Source organism: Salminus brasiliensis, chromosome 23, assembly GCF_030463535.1.
Source record: "Salminus brasiliensis chromosome 23, fSalBra1.hap2, whole genome shotgun sequence".
NCBI classification, from domain to species: Eukaryota; Metazoa; Chordata; class Actinopteri; order Characiformes; family Bryconidae; genus Salminus; species Salminus brasiliensis.
In genome coordinates, this window is record NC_132900.1 from 14115563 (window position 1) to 14132374 (window position 16812).

The 16812-nt window shown below is 39.2% G+C and overlaps 1 protein-coding gene and 3 non-coding genes across 4 annotated transcripts; all 4 read left to right on the forward strand.

Annotated features, from left to right (window-relative positions):
• The first annotated feature begins 1903 nt into the window (after positions 1-1903).
• Positions 1904-16674, forward strand: ncapd2 (non-SMC condensin I complex, subunit D2). The gene is made up of 32 exons (XM_072669217.1): positions 1904-2006; positions 2644-2763; positions 3141-3216; positions 3329-3387; positions 3504-3679; positions 4247-4392; positions 4605-4732; positions 5606-5729; positions 5847-5994; positions 6573-6770; positions 6854-6988; positions 7699-7786; positions 8272-8467; positions 8564-8682; positions 9451-9666; positions 9924-10098; positions 10537-10621; positions 11011-11147; positions 11411-11543; positions 11858-11933; positions 12018-12218; positions 12383-12543; positions 13115-13223; positions 13405-13528; positions 14004-14159; positions 14303-14480; positions 14690-14784; positions 15065-15145; positions 15288-15471; positions 15816-15972; positions 16063-16173; positions 16279-16674. The coding sequence occupies exons 2-32, from the start codon at positions 2646-2648 to the stop codon at positions 16356-16358; spliced, it is 4170 nt and encodes a 1389-aa protein (XP_072525318.1). The 5' UTR covers positions 1904-2006; positions 2644-2645; the 3' UTR covers positions 16359-16674.
• LOC140546259 (small nucleolar RNA U85) lies at positions 3782-4082 on the forward strand. Its single transcript, XR_011978321.1, has one exon. It is a non-coding gene; the product is annotated as a small nucleolar RNA U85 (small nucleolar RNA).
• LOC140546258 (small nucleolar RNA U85) lies at positions 4953-5234 on the forward strand. Its single transcript, XR_011978320.1, has one exon. It is a non-coding gene; the product is annotated as a small nucleolar RNA U85 (small nucleolar RNA).
• On the forward strand, positions 7830-8132 carry LOC140546260 (small nucleolar RNA U85). The gene has a single exon (XR_011978322.1). It is a non-coding gene; the product is annotated as a small nucleolar RNA U85 (small nucleolar RNA).
• Positions 16675-16812: the final 138 nt, after the last annotated feature.

Sequence of the window (16812 nt, forward strand, 5' to 3'; positions counted from 1 at the left end):
TTTTTTAACATGAACCTTTACTTTTATTAATTAATCATAAAATATTTGTTTTTCATTTGTAATTGGGATATTACACAGAACGATAGACAGAAAGCTAACTTCCCAACACATACATTTACATCAGAATTATTTGTTGTAAATCACTGTCAGCATGTCTGTGTTCAATATTAGACAGTGTACATATTAAAGCACAGCAGCGTTTATAGAGCTTTAACAGAACCATTAGAACAGAAATTACTACAATTAAACATAATTAAATTTAAAAATTAAAACTTTAAACATATATCAAAATTAATTAATAACATAACATAACTTTACAATATTTAGCAAAGATTCAGTAGTTTAAGAAATTCGTAACTCTTCGCAAACAAACAAACAACAAAAAAGGTAACGAAAAATCTTTCAGAAAGAGAAAACAAAGATTTGGTTGGCAATTTCTGGCTTATTGTTTCTTTTGACCCTCATTTTAAAGGCATTGTCGGACAGTGGATGTCTCTTTGAAAGAGGACACCCTCGAGTTTCTCATACAAGGTTAGATCTTCAGACAGATGCCTACTGTCTTTTGCGATGACATCACTTCATGTTTCAATATTTAGCAAATATTCAGTAGTTTAAGAAATTCGTAACTCTTCGTAAACAAACAAACAACAAAAAAGGTAACAAAAAATCTTTCAGAAAGAGAAAACAATTTCTTGGCAATTTCTCCATTACAAACCCAAAGAAATACGTTTATTGAACAAAAGAGAATTGCAGGGAAGGGTTTTGTTAAGAGGTTTGAAATGTAACACAGTTGGAGACAAAAACTTATATAGGTAGCTATATAATGTAAAAAATAAAGTATTTAGTCCTATTGAGGTCATGTTTACCTTAGTCTTTTTAGAGATTTCCTTTTATTTAATATTTAATTAGTCTTTTATTATAGTTTGTCTTTTATTTAGTGTTTTCTTTTTTATTTAGTATTAGCATTTGGGGGGGGTGTCTTTTATTTAGTGTTTTATTAAGGTTTGTCTTTTATTTAGTGTCTTAATTTTTATTTAGTTGGTATTTTATTGGGGATTTGTCTTTTATTTAGTGTTTTCTTTTTTATTTAATTAATATTATATTGGGGTTTGACTTTTATTTAGTGTTTAATTGGGCTTTGTCTTTTATTTATTTGTCTTTTATTTTTGTATCGTTTTGTTTTTTGTCTTTATTGTCTATATTTAGTGTCTTATTTTTATTTAGTATTAGTATTTTTGGTGGGTTGTCTTTTATTTAGTGTTTTCTTTTTTATTTAATTAATATTTAGGGGGGGTTGTCTTTTATTTAGTTCTTTATTTAATTAGTATAGTATTGTTTCTTGTCTTATATTTAGTGTCTAATGTTTATTTAATTAGTATAGTATTGTTTCTTGTCTTATATTTAGTGTCTAATGTTTATTTAATTAGTATAGTATTGTTTCTTGTCTTATATTTAGTGTCTAATGTTTATTTAATTAGTATAGTATTGTTTCTTGTCTTATATTTAGTATCTAATGTTTATTTAAATAGTATAGTATTGTTTTTTGTCTTATATTTAGTGTCTAATGTTTATTTAAATAGTATAGTATTGTTTTTTGTCTTATATTTAGTGTCTAATGTTTATTTAAATAGTATAGTATTGTTTTTTGTCTTATATTTAGTGTCTTATGTTTATTTAAATAGTATAGTATTGTTTCTTGTTTTATATTTAGTGTCTAATGTTTATTTAATTAGTATAGTATTGTTTCTTGTCTTATATTTAGTTATTTATATTTAATGTTTATTTATTTAGTCTTTTATTGTTAGTTTTGGTTTTTCGGTCTTTCCACCGCCACTGGCGGTAGGCGGGCTGATGACGCACTTCCTTTGGCGCGCTTGTGTGTGAATTCAAAGCTTGGGGCTGAACCGTTACAGCGGCAGATCTGACAGAAGCACCCTGAGGAGTTATTGATAGCTACACTTTTCCCGGAGTTCTGATTATGTGGTAAAGATCTCGTTTCTCTAGAGGTAAGTATGATGGTGTGTTGTCTTTAATTCTGTGTTCTCCGGAAGTGCTTTATTTTTGTAGTGGCGTTGTTTCAAACTGTGAGCTAGCGCTAACGTGTTTACTTTAGTTCAGAGCTAATCGGCTAATTTAGATAGCGTCTAAAGAAAGGCAGCTAGCGCTAGTGGCAACATTTACTCGATGAAGATTGCAGGTCTAGTCTGATAAGAACTAGCTAGCTAGTTTGTATTTGTGCTAAAGAGTTAGTTAGCTGCTGATGTTTCTGTGAGGGTGAAAAGAGAGGGGGCAACGTATGCCCTGCTGTAGCTAGCATAGCCTGCTAACATAGCCTGCTAGCTAACATAGCACTAGCTAGCTAACGTTTTTATTCTGCGAGGGTGATCATTTGAAGTTTTGGGGATTCTCGGGGATTCCTGCCATTACTTCTGTCCAGATATTATAGAAGCCTTTATGAAATTACTGCGGTATGGCTCAGATGACTGAGTAATTAGCTAGCTATCTAGCTACGTTTTACTGTCATTGTTAAAGGATGGAGCTGTTTCACATTTGGTTAAGGCGACTGACTTGGTATTTGAGTGAATACTGCTTTGTTTCGGATTAGCTCACGTTTTGCTTCTGTGCCTGTTTCTGCCTTTACAGAAATGTCGTGGGATTTCGTCGTTCCAGTGTCATTGGGTGACCTGTTAAAATCAGGAGCCATCAACCAGTATGTGGTCCAGGACGTGGTCTCACCTAAACAGCTGCCCTCTCACCTCAACAGTAAGTATATTGACTGTGTTGGGAATCTAAAGATCTTATATTCCTCCATGTGGTATATGTTTTTAGGATGACGAAGACTAAACTTTTTATAGTTTGGGACATAGTCTAGTTGGGCAAAAATGATGGTGGTATTTTATTATCATGGTCTCACATCAAAATATTTGCTCCATGTATGCTTAAGTACACTTAAATCAAACATATGTCTTGGACCGTTTTACAAATTAAGCCTGTTTAAATGATCACACAGTCATTAAACAACTGTGATTATATGTAGTTCAGTCTTATAGTTGGTCTTTACAAACGGTGGTCCAGCATTTACAGTACATTCGTTACCCTGCATACAAATAATTACATTCTCTTATTTCCCCCCCATCCAGGTTTTAAAGCTGCTTTGAGGAGCCAGGGCCATCTGTGCATTTTGGAACATTTCGACACCTTGTACAGTGTTCTGCAGTAAGTACGGTAGTTGGAACTCTGTTTATGTTCACAGTAAATTGCTGTAGTTTTTGTTGTTGAACATGACTTTCTTTTTGGCTTATTGTTTCTTTTGACCCTCATTTTAAAGGCATTGTCGGACAGTGGATGTCTCTTTGAAAGAGGACACCCTCGAGTTTCTCATACAAGGTTAGATCTTCAGATGCCTTCTGTCTTTTGCGATGACATCACTTTTCATCAATTCATCACCATGATTAATCACTTCCTCCTTTGTGTGGGTGTTTTTGTTTGTTTTTTGTATTTAGTGGTCAGAGGCCTTTCTGTCTCTCTGCCGTCTCTCCTCCTGTCCGGCACTTTGTCAGCAGCTGACCGAAAGCAACAACTCAATGCTGTAAAGATGAGTGTGTTCTTGCTCTGTAAGCTCACAGAGAATCTAGAGAGTGATTCCTGCAGAGAGAGCATCGTCACTGCACCCAGCAAGGTATTATTCTGATGTTACTGAAGTATGTAGTTTAAGAGAAATATAATCTTAGCCATATATGGAGGAATCTGGATGTTCAAAACAAAACTAACCAGTAGTTGAGCCCGATGATGAGACTATGGCAAATGTGAGCTGAATGACTGAGAGAATGTGTTCTCGAACTCACTGATTGGTGGGTAATCTTGGCTGAGTGGTGAAGATTGACTGCTTTGCTGTAAGGGCCCACCTACAGTCTAATTAGCATCCAATCAGAGTGTTGCCTTCTCCCAAAGAAATGGGTCCTGGAATGTGATTGGAAGCTTACAGTGTGTGTGAGAGTGTTGTGTGTGTCAGTGAGCACAGAGTCGCATTTCTCTTTGTGGGTCTCACAGCTTTGAGCATGTTCTTTGGTAATCTGAGGGCAACCAATCACTGGTAGGAAAACCCCAATAGAGTTTGGGAGTAAAACAGATGACACTTTATCAGTGTTAAGAAGTTGTTCTTATTAAGAAGTTCTTATTTCTACTTTCAACAGCATCATGATTGTTGAGGAAATATATTAATCAACTTAAACATTGTGCGTTACAGGGCCGTAAAAAAGAGAAGGCATCTGGTAAGGGTTTGATGCAGTGGGACAGTGAGCGAGAGACTGTGCTGCAGTGCCTGACCCAACTACTCCAGTTGGATATCCGCTCTCTATGGAACCTCTCTCTGGTGGAGGAGGAGTTTGTCAGGTGGGTCTCTATGACCGTGATTCTCTTCTTCTAATATTGATGCTCTCTTAAAAGGAATCTCACCAAAGTATCTACTTAACTAACTTGATACCTCTTGTATATATTTTTTACTGATATGTAATTATATGCATAGATTATAGTTAGTAGCCTTTCTTTTAATGTTTTTGTTTGTTTGTCTGGGTTTTTTTTTACATGCCCTGCATTGCCTGTAGCTGTGTGACATGTTGTTGTTACAAGCTGTTGGAAAATCCTACGATTGGTCACATGAAGAACAAAGCCACACGTGATGCAATCATCCATGTGCTCGGAGTGATGGTGAAAAAATACAACCACATGCTTGGTTAGTAACACACCTACACGTATGGTGAAAAGAATAGGCAATTGTGCACATGGCTCACGTGTTGCAACTTGTGTGAACACCCAAAGGTTTTTGCAAGGCTGTAGGTATTTCTATAATTAGTTAATGTTGCCAAGGGATGGTACAAAAATTAGATGAGCTTGCTCAGAAGAACAGGGTCTATGCAGAGGCACACAGATCATGCTTTTTCTGGGTTGATGTTATCCAATGATGATACCAAGGCGAATGTGAGCTCACTGGATAGATTCTGAGTTTTACTTCGTTGCTATTGGCAGGTAATCTTGACAGAGTAGTGAAGATTGACTGCTTTGTTGTAAGGGCCTGCCTATAAAAAATATCAAGCACTGCCCATACAACTGTCCTGTAAAGAAAAGCAGGAGAGAATGTGAATAGTGCTGACAGTGTGTGCATACATGGGCAAACGGACTCAGTTCTGCGTTGTATCTAGTAGGCTGTGAACGTCATCTTTGGTAATCTGAGGGTGAAATTTGGTGTATATTTCCAGCAGTTTTTCCGGCTGTGGTATAATAGTCATAACTGCTGAGCAGTTTGGGGTAAGTTCTCAGCATTGTGTGTACCTTAAATGATGCAGGGGTGTGAAATGATTTCCCACAGACATCTACAGCTTAATTTCTTAGTGGTTCTGCGGTAACAACAGAAGTGTTCAAACACATTTATTACAGAAATATTACAGATTACGGGTGTTCATATTACATATGTTTATTGTCTTTATCAACCAAGTTTACCAGCCATTACTGTATTGATTTGTAGATTGCCATAGGTTTGTCAGCATTTGAACACAATTTGAACTACCTGAATGTTCTGCATTTTTGTGGGTTTATATGTATGTTGCAGGTGCGTGTGTTAAGGTGATTCAGTTGCTCCAGCATTTTGAGCAACTCTCCTCGGTGTGTGCACAGGCTGTGTCTGCTTGGAGCTCTGAGCATGGAGTCAAGGCTATCGTAGGAGAGATTATGAGGTACAATTTGCTGTTTCTGCCATCACATTTCTCTTCTTTATAAACAACACAATTTGTGTTTTCCATGTCATGGAGTAATGTGGTTCTGTCCATCCAACTATGTGTTTTGTGTTTCAGAGAAATCGGGCAAAAGTCCAGTGATGAGTTGGCCAGAGAGGGTTCTGGGGTAAAGGCCTTCTCTAGCTTCCTATCTGAACTCAGCTCTCTGGTCCCTGAAGCCATGATCCCAAACATCAGCGTGCTTCTTACTCATCTAGAGGGAGAGGTACACGTGCATGCACAACACAAGTTCCAACATCTTTGTGCTGCTCACACATGCTCAAGCTAGTCGAGAAGGTAAAGATATTTAATAAAAACTAAACTGTTAAGCTCAACATTTAGGATTTTGAAGGATTCAGTGGAGAGGTACACATACACACAGTGTTTCCCAGTGATGATACTAAGGCGAATGTGAGCTCACTGGACAGGAGTCTGGAGTCTTTCTGTATTTCTATTGGCTGGTAATCTTGACAGAGCAGTGAAGATTGGCTGCTTTGTTGTAAGGGCCTGCCTATATTCATTGAGCACTGCCCATACAGCTGTCCTGTAAAGAAAAACGGGATAGAATATGGATGGTGCTGACAGTGTGTGTGTGTGTGTGTGTGTGTGTGTGTGTGTGTGTGTGTGTGTGTGTGATCATGTTCAAATGGTTTCAGTTCTCTGCTGTGTCTGGTGGGCTTTGAACGTCATATTTGGTAATCTGAGGGTGAAATGAGTGTGCTTGTCCACTGGTAGGAAAACAATGCTGTTTGACTAAGTCTAAGATGGATTCCTTATTTTTATCTTTGATTTATTTTTCTCTAGAGTTCGAGTATGCGCGTGGCAGTGTGCGAGGTGCTGGGGGAGGTGCTGGTACGCGTGTTGAGTGGTGATAAATTGGAGGATTCTGGTCGAGCAGATCGAGATCGCTTCCTTGACACACTTCAGGAGCACATTCATGACGCTCACTCACATGTTAGGGCTCGGGTGCTGCAAGTGTACACACGCATTGTCAACAGCAAGGTAAAGATCTGTATGGTTGTTCATTATGGAAAATGTGTGTGTGTTCTGATTGGCGAAAATAATGCTGTCTTTCCCTTACTCAGGCCTTGCCATTATGTAGATATACAGAGGTGATGGAGTTGGCTGTTGGCCGTCTTGGTGATAAATCCGTCCATGTGTGTAAGAGTGCCATCCAGCTCCTGGCTGCCTTCATTGCCCATAATCCATACAGCTGCAAGGTAACCTCCAGGGATGTACTGATTTTAAGCAATGTTATATAGCATTTTTACTTCACAATTACTATGTAATAAGGACAATGGCTTCTCTATCAGTGGACTCTAGGCTCTAGACACACCAGAAACTATGCTATGTAACTGGTGAAGCAGGACAACACCTGCAAGAACAGTGTAACTTTGTGCAACCCCAGTCCTATTTGTGTACAATCCTGAAATTCTTACTCTACTGCATCACTCCATATGTTCTGTCACTTTCAGTCTCATGCATCTTTTGGTGGAAATGTGAAAAGTGTGAATTCCACTTCATGAGTGCAGGGGGCGCCCAGGGTCAAGAAATGCCCACTCTTTTGTAATGCTGATGTATGGGTATAAGCATGCATACAGATATCATGGTCCAGTGTGATGGAGCTTCACGTTTTGGGACATTAGAATAGGTTATTTGTAAAGTTAATTATAGAAAGTTTGTTCAGTCTTGGCCAAAATAAAACATTTTTGGGCTATTTCCAAATATTAAACACAAACTGGTGTCTGATTCACTACTGTGTATTTACACTTCTTGCAGTAATTCTGCATAGCACAAAATGTAATGTTTGTCTTGAAACATTTTCTAAAAGCTGTAAATGAGCTGAATCATTGTAAATTATGACACTTTAGCCAGGTGGTATCTCAGTTCTCTCAGCCTGCCAGTAATGTTGATTTTCTGATTTGATCAGCTGAGCAGCGCAGACTTGAGGAAACCTCTGGAAAAGGAGACCGCCAAACTCAAAGAGCTGAAGGAGAGCATGAGGGAGAAAGCACCAGGTACATACTCTTGTCTTAGTAAGGTTTGTTTTTAATGGCTTCTGCCCAGTGATGATACCAAGGCGAATGTGAGCTCACTGGATGAGAGTCTGAGTTCTTCTGTGTTCTAATTGGCTGGTAATCTTGACAGGGCGGTGAAGATTGACTGTTCTGTTGTAAGGGCCTGCCTACAGTCACAAAGCTCCTCTCCTCATACTCTCCTTTAGAGAAATGTAGGGAAAAGAAGTGAGAGGTGCTGACAGTGTGTTTGTGTGTGTGTGTGTGTGTGTGTGGGGACATGGATAGATTCTTAGCTCTCTCTTGAATCCAGTCAGCTGTGAACTCTGTCTTTGGTAATCTGAGGGTTTAAAAGCCTGCTCAGTAATTTCCCAGAAGAGGCATGTGAAATGTGTATATGCTATAGTAATAGCACTTCCTGTTGTGGTTTGATTTATACCGCAAAAATGAAAAATCACTGTATTAATGTGGCCCTTTTGTGTGCTTAGTTGCTGTAATCTCAGCATCTGATCTGTGGGCTGCGATGGAGCCAGAAGTTTCAAACACAGTCCGAGCTCAACTGGAAGCTGGTAGTGACACAGAAAGACATCATGCTGAAGAGGCAGAGGAGGAAGCTGAACAGGACAGGAGTGACCGAGACACTGCTGTCGTAATCGCCCAGTACCTCAGACACAATAAATACAGGTATTGAAACGGACAATTGAACTATTCAAATTAGAGGAGATAATTGTCAGTCTACATTTTTTAAAATAATCTGATCTTCTGTTTGTGCATGTTCAGGCAGGCAGTTAATCTGTGTATGCGAGCTCACAGTCTTTACCCTGAGTCACCATTCTTCTCTGCTCTGTCCGATGTGAATCCAGACACACTTCTTAGCACCTTGGCATCTCTTTTTAAAGGTAAGTAAAAATCTAAAAGTAGTTGCTTGACTTTGGGGAAATTCTGTTTGGAGAATGTGGGGTTTGATTCTAAAACACAAACATTAAATGTAAATTGGACGTAGGTTCCGTACTGCCACCTACATTTGTGTTAAATGTTAAACAAAAGTAGGTAAAATTCCTGATTAAAGTTGCTGTCACATTGCAAAACATAAGGCCTTCAGATATCCTTTGACTGATATGCCATTCCTACCAGCAGCCAAGATGATTGCAGTTTTTCTTTTATGCTTATGTCAGGGTTTGTCTTAGGATGAACTTGGGCAAAAATGTACATTTAAGGCTAATTATAGTTAGATCAACCATGAAGTGATTATGTAAGTGATTATATAAGTGTGTGTTAGAACATACAAGCAGATTCCTCAATAACTGTTATGTTGTCTTAAGAGTGCAGTCTCTTCTTTTGTATACATTTTTAAAATATATTATAGAAAGGAACAAAAGGCTTAAGTAAAGGCAAAAAAGTCCAAAGATCTTATGACCTCCTCACTCACGTTCACCTCCTCTACCAGTAATTTTAATTAACTATTTTAATTTTAATTTTTATTTTATTTTATTATTTTTTTTTTTAAACACACACAAGAGTCATTGGCAATGAGTGAGAGTGGCTATGTATGTATGTTTTCATTTAAAGTGATTCTCTCACAAGCATTTTGCCCCTCCACATTACTCACATACACTTAACAGTCCGATGTGACAGTTTATGCAAACTTGATTTCTTACCCCTCAAAGGTCCTGAGGAGAATCCGGCATCAGAGCAAGTAGTGAGTGATCAGCCACCCACACCACAGAAGGAAGGAGAAAAAGAGCCTGATGAAGGGAAGGAGAATGAGCTAAAAAAGCAAGAAATGTTAGTCCAGTACCTGAAGGACACAGAGAGCTTTGCCCTGCAGGTGGAAAAAGCCATTGCTGTCATTAACAACATGCTTTACTGGAAAACCACTACAGGTAAGTAGTTGTAGAAAGAAGTTGTAGAGAAGACAAATTCTGCCCACACTACATAAAATGTTGGAGTAATTTAATTTAAGAGAAAATAGTTGTGTATGAGTATGATATGGAAATATATGTAGTTCATATAATTTACTATATATTTACATCTGGTGTCCATGATGCAATGCTGCACAATGATGGTGTGTGAAAATTATATATCTTTTTGGCTATGTCAGTGCTGTTTTGGAAATAAGCATATTTTCTCTTTAACCCAGTGGTTCAGGAGGCAGTGCAGTTCTGTGTGACAGCATGTGAGTTCAGCGTTGCGGACTCCGTCTCTGGAGTGAGAAAGATGTTGCCGTTGGTCTGGTCCACCGATGCTGCAGTAAAAGATGCTGTAGTACAAGCATACAGACGCCTCTACCTTAATCCTCATGGGGACAGCACTAGGTAAGCATTGCTTGGTCATGTCTAATAAAGACTGCTGTTATCCATGTGTTCAATAAACTTGCATTCACTGTATAAATTTTAATTCAACCTTAGTTTAATACTACTTTGAACAGATCTATTAAAACCGGGTCTAATAATAAAATGTGTCTTCTAATAAAACCAGACACTTAAAGACATTTTAAGTAGCATGTTCATTGTTTTTTAGTGTTTGAGTGAATCATTAAAGAATACTTGCATTCAGAGCCTATCACTAAAAGCTGCTTATCTAAAGATGTTTACAGTTTGTTTGAATGCTGCTTTGCCAGTCAGGTTTTAGAGAACAAGCTCTTTGCTTCCAAAATTGATGGACCATTTATAGAGCGGGGTCATAACTGTTTCTGCTTTTCTTTGCCTCCTCCCTTCTCATCACCCTCCTGCTCTTTCTCTGTACCTGCTTAGAGCCAAGGCCCAGACTCTTGTGGACAGCCTGTCTGAGTTAATGGTCGATTCCTCTCTCGGAACTATTCAGTGTCTGGAGGAAATAGTGAGTAACTGATTTAACAAGTGCGGTGCAGAGTTCACGATTAGAAGAGACCAGAGAGATTAAATGGATTACGTGATTGATTGGGTTCCGTCAAGTAATGGCATTTAAAATACATTTTCCCAGAAATAATTATTACTTGATAATGTCATTTTATGCCAATAATATAATAGCTTAATACGATTACACGCCGTGAGTGAACTTTTAATAATCAAGAATATTTAGAAAGAATTCAAAAGAAGGATTGTTCACAAATTAATGGACAGTCCTTGCCCATTTGACTTCAAGCAGGCAGCTAAAGCTACATCAATCGCCACTTTATATATATATACACACCATGTAGTTATACATTTGTGCTCAGTCTGTCTCTTGGCTTTTTCCTCTGTCTCTAGGTGCAAGAGTTTTTCAGTACTGAGAGTCCTCTGCAGGCGTCTGTAGTGCAGGCGTTATGGGAGAGATTCTCCGGCAAAAGAGAGGCTTCTGCACTGCGCAGGAGAGCTGCAGTCTTGCTGCTGGGCATGGCAGCACGGTGAGACCCACCCCTTCATTAAACCTGAATCCATAATTTGTGATTTTTTTATATATATATATATGTGTGTGTGTGTGTGTGTGTTAAATATTGCTCATACTCATTAAAGCAGCATAATGTGTGGTTTTGGTTTTGAATTTCTTTGGCTTCTGGGCTCTCTACAGTCAAGTACTGTAGAATGCAATTGCAAGCCAAATACCAGGTTCACTTGCACTGTATTGTCCTTAATATTTAGGTCACACTTACTCTGTGTGTTTTTGCAGTGCTGAAAGGGAGGTGGTGCTTAGTAACTTGGACACGCTCTGTTCTGTTGCACTGGGAGAGAAGGTGACTGAAGATTACTTGCTGGCGAGAGACGCCGTCATAACCATCACCAATATTACGGACCATGTCAGAGTAAGTACATATTTCATCTAGGCCCAAATGCTGTAGATGTTCATTGTGCGAGGTTTGCTTCATGTGGATGAAGTAGCTAACAGGTAACATGCACGTTTTTGACACGCTATTATTCAAGCTCTATGCTTAAGCTTTGTTATAAGTAGAACATTTGTCACAATATAATACATAGATGACCGGGGGCAGTCTTACTTAAATGGTTTTTGTGCCAGAAACTCTATTGCTTATCCACCAGTCCATTCCGTACACCTACTTGCACATGTACACTCTACACCAATAAGTGTCTCATGAATTTTCTTTGGTTTGTGTTTCAGCAATCTAAAGGAGTTCCCTTCAGGCTGCCTGCGGACCACCATCTCTTCAGCTGTCTTACCCAGGCCATTGCTGATGGTATGTCAAATGCTTCTTGATCCATCTAATTTAAATCCAGTTCTTAGAACACTGTAGTGACGGTGGTCTCCCTGTTGTCTGTAGGAGTCGTCTTGTCTGATCCCTACTGGCAGACTTTCATGGAACAAGCCATCCGCCTCATCTATTTTTTGGCGGAGTCACCTGACCAGCTGTGTGCACGCCTCCTTCAAAGATCTGCTAGACTTCTGTTGGAGCAGATTACAGAGTGTGGGGAGCCCAACCAGTCACAGGTGTCGGAAGGGTCTCAAGACTCAGAACCACAGGGTAAGGAAGTAATCGTTGTGCAGTGTATTCATGATCCACTTCAATATTTATTTATTGTTGTTTTATGTTTTGGAAGCAGTTAATGATGTTGAAGTGGGCCGAGTGCACTTCATAATTCACTTAATAATTCTCTACACTTTCTCTCTGTGCCTGTTACTGTATAGTAAACTGTGTGAGTTTGGCTCACCTGCTGTCAATGTGTGGAGCTGTGGCCTTCTGGCAGGTGTCTCACCTGGAGAGGAGTGTGAGTAATGAGCTCCGGAGGAGGAGAGGTGAGAAGGAAGAGAAAGAAGAAAAGGAGAAAGGACCTGTTGGCAAGAACAAGGTTTGTTTCCCTTTTTGAACATTAGATAAATTGTACTTTAGCGGAATTTTAATCGGCAGTCGAGTTTGTAAGCTAAACACGGCCAGGGTTGGGTTTCCTAAAAGCGTTTGGACACAAAATGAGCAAGCTTCACACTGAATAATCTCAACACTTGTAGGATTTGAGTCTTTTACATTCATGCCTTTTAAATCATGTTAAGGTAGACAAATGTAGAGCTAAGATTTATTTATTTACTGCTGTAGTATAGTGTGCTTGCCCGGATGGGGAATTGAACCGATCAGCTAACTTGATAGTTTACTTAAAATTACTATTCATCATAAAATGATGACCATTATTCATATGTATATGTGAACCACTCAGCTGTAATATTTCACAAATTAAAGATGACTTGAATGTTCAAGTAAGCATCACATGAAACACTCTTTACCATTTGATGTGATATTAATACTAAAAGCCTCTTGAGAAATCTTCACTTATTGAATTTAAGGATTATTCACACGGGACAACTTTAAAAAAAGAAAAAACCCACTTAACTTGAGGCTAACTTACTATTTTGCACATCCTTCTGCAGGAAGCCAATGACAGCTGTGTGGAGGAGGAGCTTGGGCTGACTGGTGCCTCAGCAGAGGACACAGAGGCGGAGTTTATTCGCAGAATTTGTGAAATCGAGCTTTTGGCTGGTTAGTTTACCCATATACTACTATTTTTATGAGCATGTTGTAATTTCTCTTTGCATCTTAGAATTTAACAAACTACCAAAACACAGAACTATTGAATACTCTTTTTGTTCACCTTATTTATAAGTGTGTAATTTTGTACAACTCATTTTGGTTAATGTGGTCTTTTTCTCTGTATGCAAAGATGGAAACATGCTCAGTGTGTTCCTACCTCTGCTGGTGAAGGTGTGCAGCAATCCTGGAAGATACTCTCACAGGCAACTCACCACAGCTGCATGCCTTGCTCTCTCCCAGTACATGATGATCAGGTAAAACATGTATTTCATTACTATACTTCATCCATAAGTTGCCAGTGTAGCTGAAGGTTGTCTGTCCAATTAGGCAGGAGCACACCTGATTTCACTTCAAGTGTAAACAGGTTGCCATTAGTATGATCCTTCTAGTTATATATGATGCCAAATCTGTTTTGACCATTTTAGTTTTTAACAAAAAACAAAATGTGTGGTTTAGTTCACACAGCACCATGTTTGTGACCATATTTTGTGCAGTAGCTATTGGTACTGACTCAAATACCAGTGAACATCCCTATGTTAATCATTTGAGTTGCCGATCATTTAAAAACTAAAATCACACATTGTGTTGCTTCACGGTTCCTGACATGAAACCCATTTTGTTTTTGCCCTTGGATGCAAATTGAATATATTCCTCTGCAAGGATCACATACATCTTTTAATTTTCAAATTCTGTTCTTTGTTCTGGTCGTCCCTCACCCTCTCTAAACAGTCCTACAGTCTGTAAGGACAATATCCGTCTACTCTTTACTGTGTTGGAGAAGTCCTCTCTCCCAGTTGTCAGAGCAAATGCCATCATTGCCCTAGGAGACCTGACTGTTCGCTTTCCCAACATTCTGGAACCATGGACCCCCAACCTGTATGGCAGGTACTGTGGCCATTTTACCTCCAACAATAAGATCAAGAATGTAAGAAGTGGAGCTGAAGACTTGAGACCTAAATGTCTTTACTGTGTCTTATGGCTGTACTAGTGATTATCCCATAACCCATTAAAAATGTCTGCCCGTGCAGGCTGTGTGACGACAACGCATCAGTACGTTTGACGGCCATCACGGTTCTGACTCAGCTGGTGCTGAAAGATGTCATGAAGGTCAAAGGTCAGGTCAGCGAGGTTGCTGTACTCCTACTCGACTCTGAGCAACACATTGCCAGCCTCGCACTCAACTTCTTCAATGAGCTCTCTGCAAAGGTATGCACTTGATTCATCATCCTGGTTTAGTCTAATAGTTTGGTTGCACACAAAAATGTGACCTAATGAATAAGAATTGTATTATAAATAATAAGAATACGTATGTCACACAGGCCTTTAAATTGTGTTGTCTTTATTTGGAGGTCCCTACCAGTTTTAATGTAGCTTATGTAGTTTAACTGTAGATGTTTTTGTTTTTTTTCTGTCAGGATAATGCCATCTACAACCTGCTGCCGGACATTATCAGCAGACTGTCCGATCCCGAGAGAGGCATGAAAGAAGAGGATTTTAACACCATTATGAAGTGAGCGATTCTTCATTTAACTGCTTTTAAACAAGTGCAGTATTGTAAATAGAGTATGTATAATGTGTATATGTATAAGTTAATGTGTAAATATTCAGTATTTCTATTTTGTAAGGGGTTTATTTGTGTTTTGTTTTTTTTGGTATTACTGTGAGGGACGATGCACCGAAGTTCTTCACTCACCTTTACACCTGTGTAATGTCACGTGATATGATTTGTTACTTGAACTACAACTCAACTATTCTGTTTTTGTTTTTTTTGTTTTGTTTTCCCCTCACAGACAGCTCTTTTCCTACATCACTAAAGAAAGACAGACAGAAAGTTTGGTGGAGAAGCTCTGTCAGCGTTTCCGAACGGCAAAGTGAGAAACTAACTTATTCACTCAACACTGTCTGTCTATGTAGAGTTTCATTAAAATCCATGTTTCTTTTGGCTGTGTTCATGTTTTCATCTTAAAAAGCCACTCAACCAAAGCTACAATCTCTCTTTGGCACTCTTACCAGGACTGAGCGTCAGTGGGCAGACTTGGCCGTATCTCTGTCTCTGCTCTCCATGTGTGAACGGGGCTTTAAGAAGCTGCAGGAATGCTGGGACTGTTACAGTGATAAACTCACTGAAGATGCAGTGTACCAGCCTCTGCTCTCCATCTTGGCCAAACTCCGCCGCAGAGCCAAGCCCCAGTTTAAGGTACTATAAGCAACATTGACACACATACATTTGCACCCATTTGCTAGCTTTCGAGTTATGTGGAGTGGATATCCTTCTAATTCACAGGGAGACATGATGTGCTAGCCCACAATTATGAATTATTAATTCAAGCGATGATTGATAGTTTGCTTAGTATTAAGGAGCCTAAAGTGTACCAAGAAAATATTCTCCCCGTTACACCACCTGCACCAGCCTGCACTGATGACACCAGGCATGTTGGGTCCGTTTATTCACGCTGTTGGTGCCAAATTCAAAAGCCCTTCTCCTTTGACCTTTCCTCAACAAGGTGTTTAGTTACTCATTGCATATCCTTTGTTGTGCAGGCTCAGGTGGAGGAGTTTGAGAAGAAGCTGACTGCAGTGCACACCAAAGGTCTGGAAAATGTTGAAAACGACGAGAGAGAGCAGCAGCTGGAGGATCAGCCACAAACCCAAAATACACAGACACCACTGCCCAAAAGCACTCGCAAAACGACACGAGGTAACGCTCCCTCATGCGGTCAGTCTAATGCACACTCCCTCAAAGGCTTTTTGATTTAATGGAATAACATTGTTTTTGTCTCCATCTTAGGGCGTGGGAAGTCTAGGATGGACGAAAGTGACTTAGTGACACCTAAACGCTCTCGTGCTCGCCCCAAAAAAGTCATCACATTCAGCAGTGATGAGGGGGAAGACGAAGAAGGTAAGGCAGTAACAAAAATTTGCGGACGTCTGCAGTCTGTTGTTCTTAAGTGGTGCAGTTTTGCTTTGTGTCTGCATTCTCTCACGTGGGCTTCTTTCTTTCCAGATGCTGTCATGGCAGAGAACGAAACCCCAAAAGTGACTACACCCATCTCTCGCACCAGACGCACTCGCCTGCGCCACTGACCCGTCTCTCTCCTTTTATTCTTTTTATTTTTTTGCTTTTATCTTTCCATCTTGGCTTCTGACATCCCGAGCTGCCTCTTTCGTTCAGGGTTTCTATTAACTATAAATAAAATATTTTACTACTATATTTTACTATTACACTCTTGCCTTTTACTGCTATCATTTGCTGAATATGTAGAACATAAATCCATGTAAATGTTTTGGGGTTTTTTTTATGGGATATCATTTAGCTAAATGAGCCAACAATGTTCTGTAAGTGTCTGTATGCTGGTGCTGATATGTAAAGGTTTATAAAATCTAGAAGATGTTACAGAAACGTTCTTCTTAAGTTTTTATTGTTCTACTAGACTAATGTTGCAATGGTTAGGGTATTTTCTTGTGGTGGTGGTAGTAGAATGGCACGTTTTTGGACGGTGTGAAAATGCAGTGAAATGAATTTACTCCAGTACCACAG

Bases quoted from the DNA above. Each gene is read 5' to 3' on its own strand.
- ncapd2 (XM_072669217.1), top strand. From the start codon at position 2,646: ATGTCGTGGGATTTCGTCGTTCCAGTGTCATTGGGTGACCTGTTAAAA. The intron at 9,667-9,923 runs GTAAGTAGTTGT...TCTTTAACCCAG, and splicing joins TTACTGGAAAACCACTACAG to TGGTTCAGGAGGCAGTGCAG. The intron at 13,224-13,404 runs GTTAGTTTACCC...CTGTATGCAAAG, and splicing joins TGAAATCGAGCTTTTGGCTG to ATGGAAACATGCTCAGTGTG.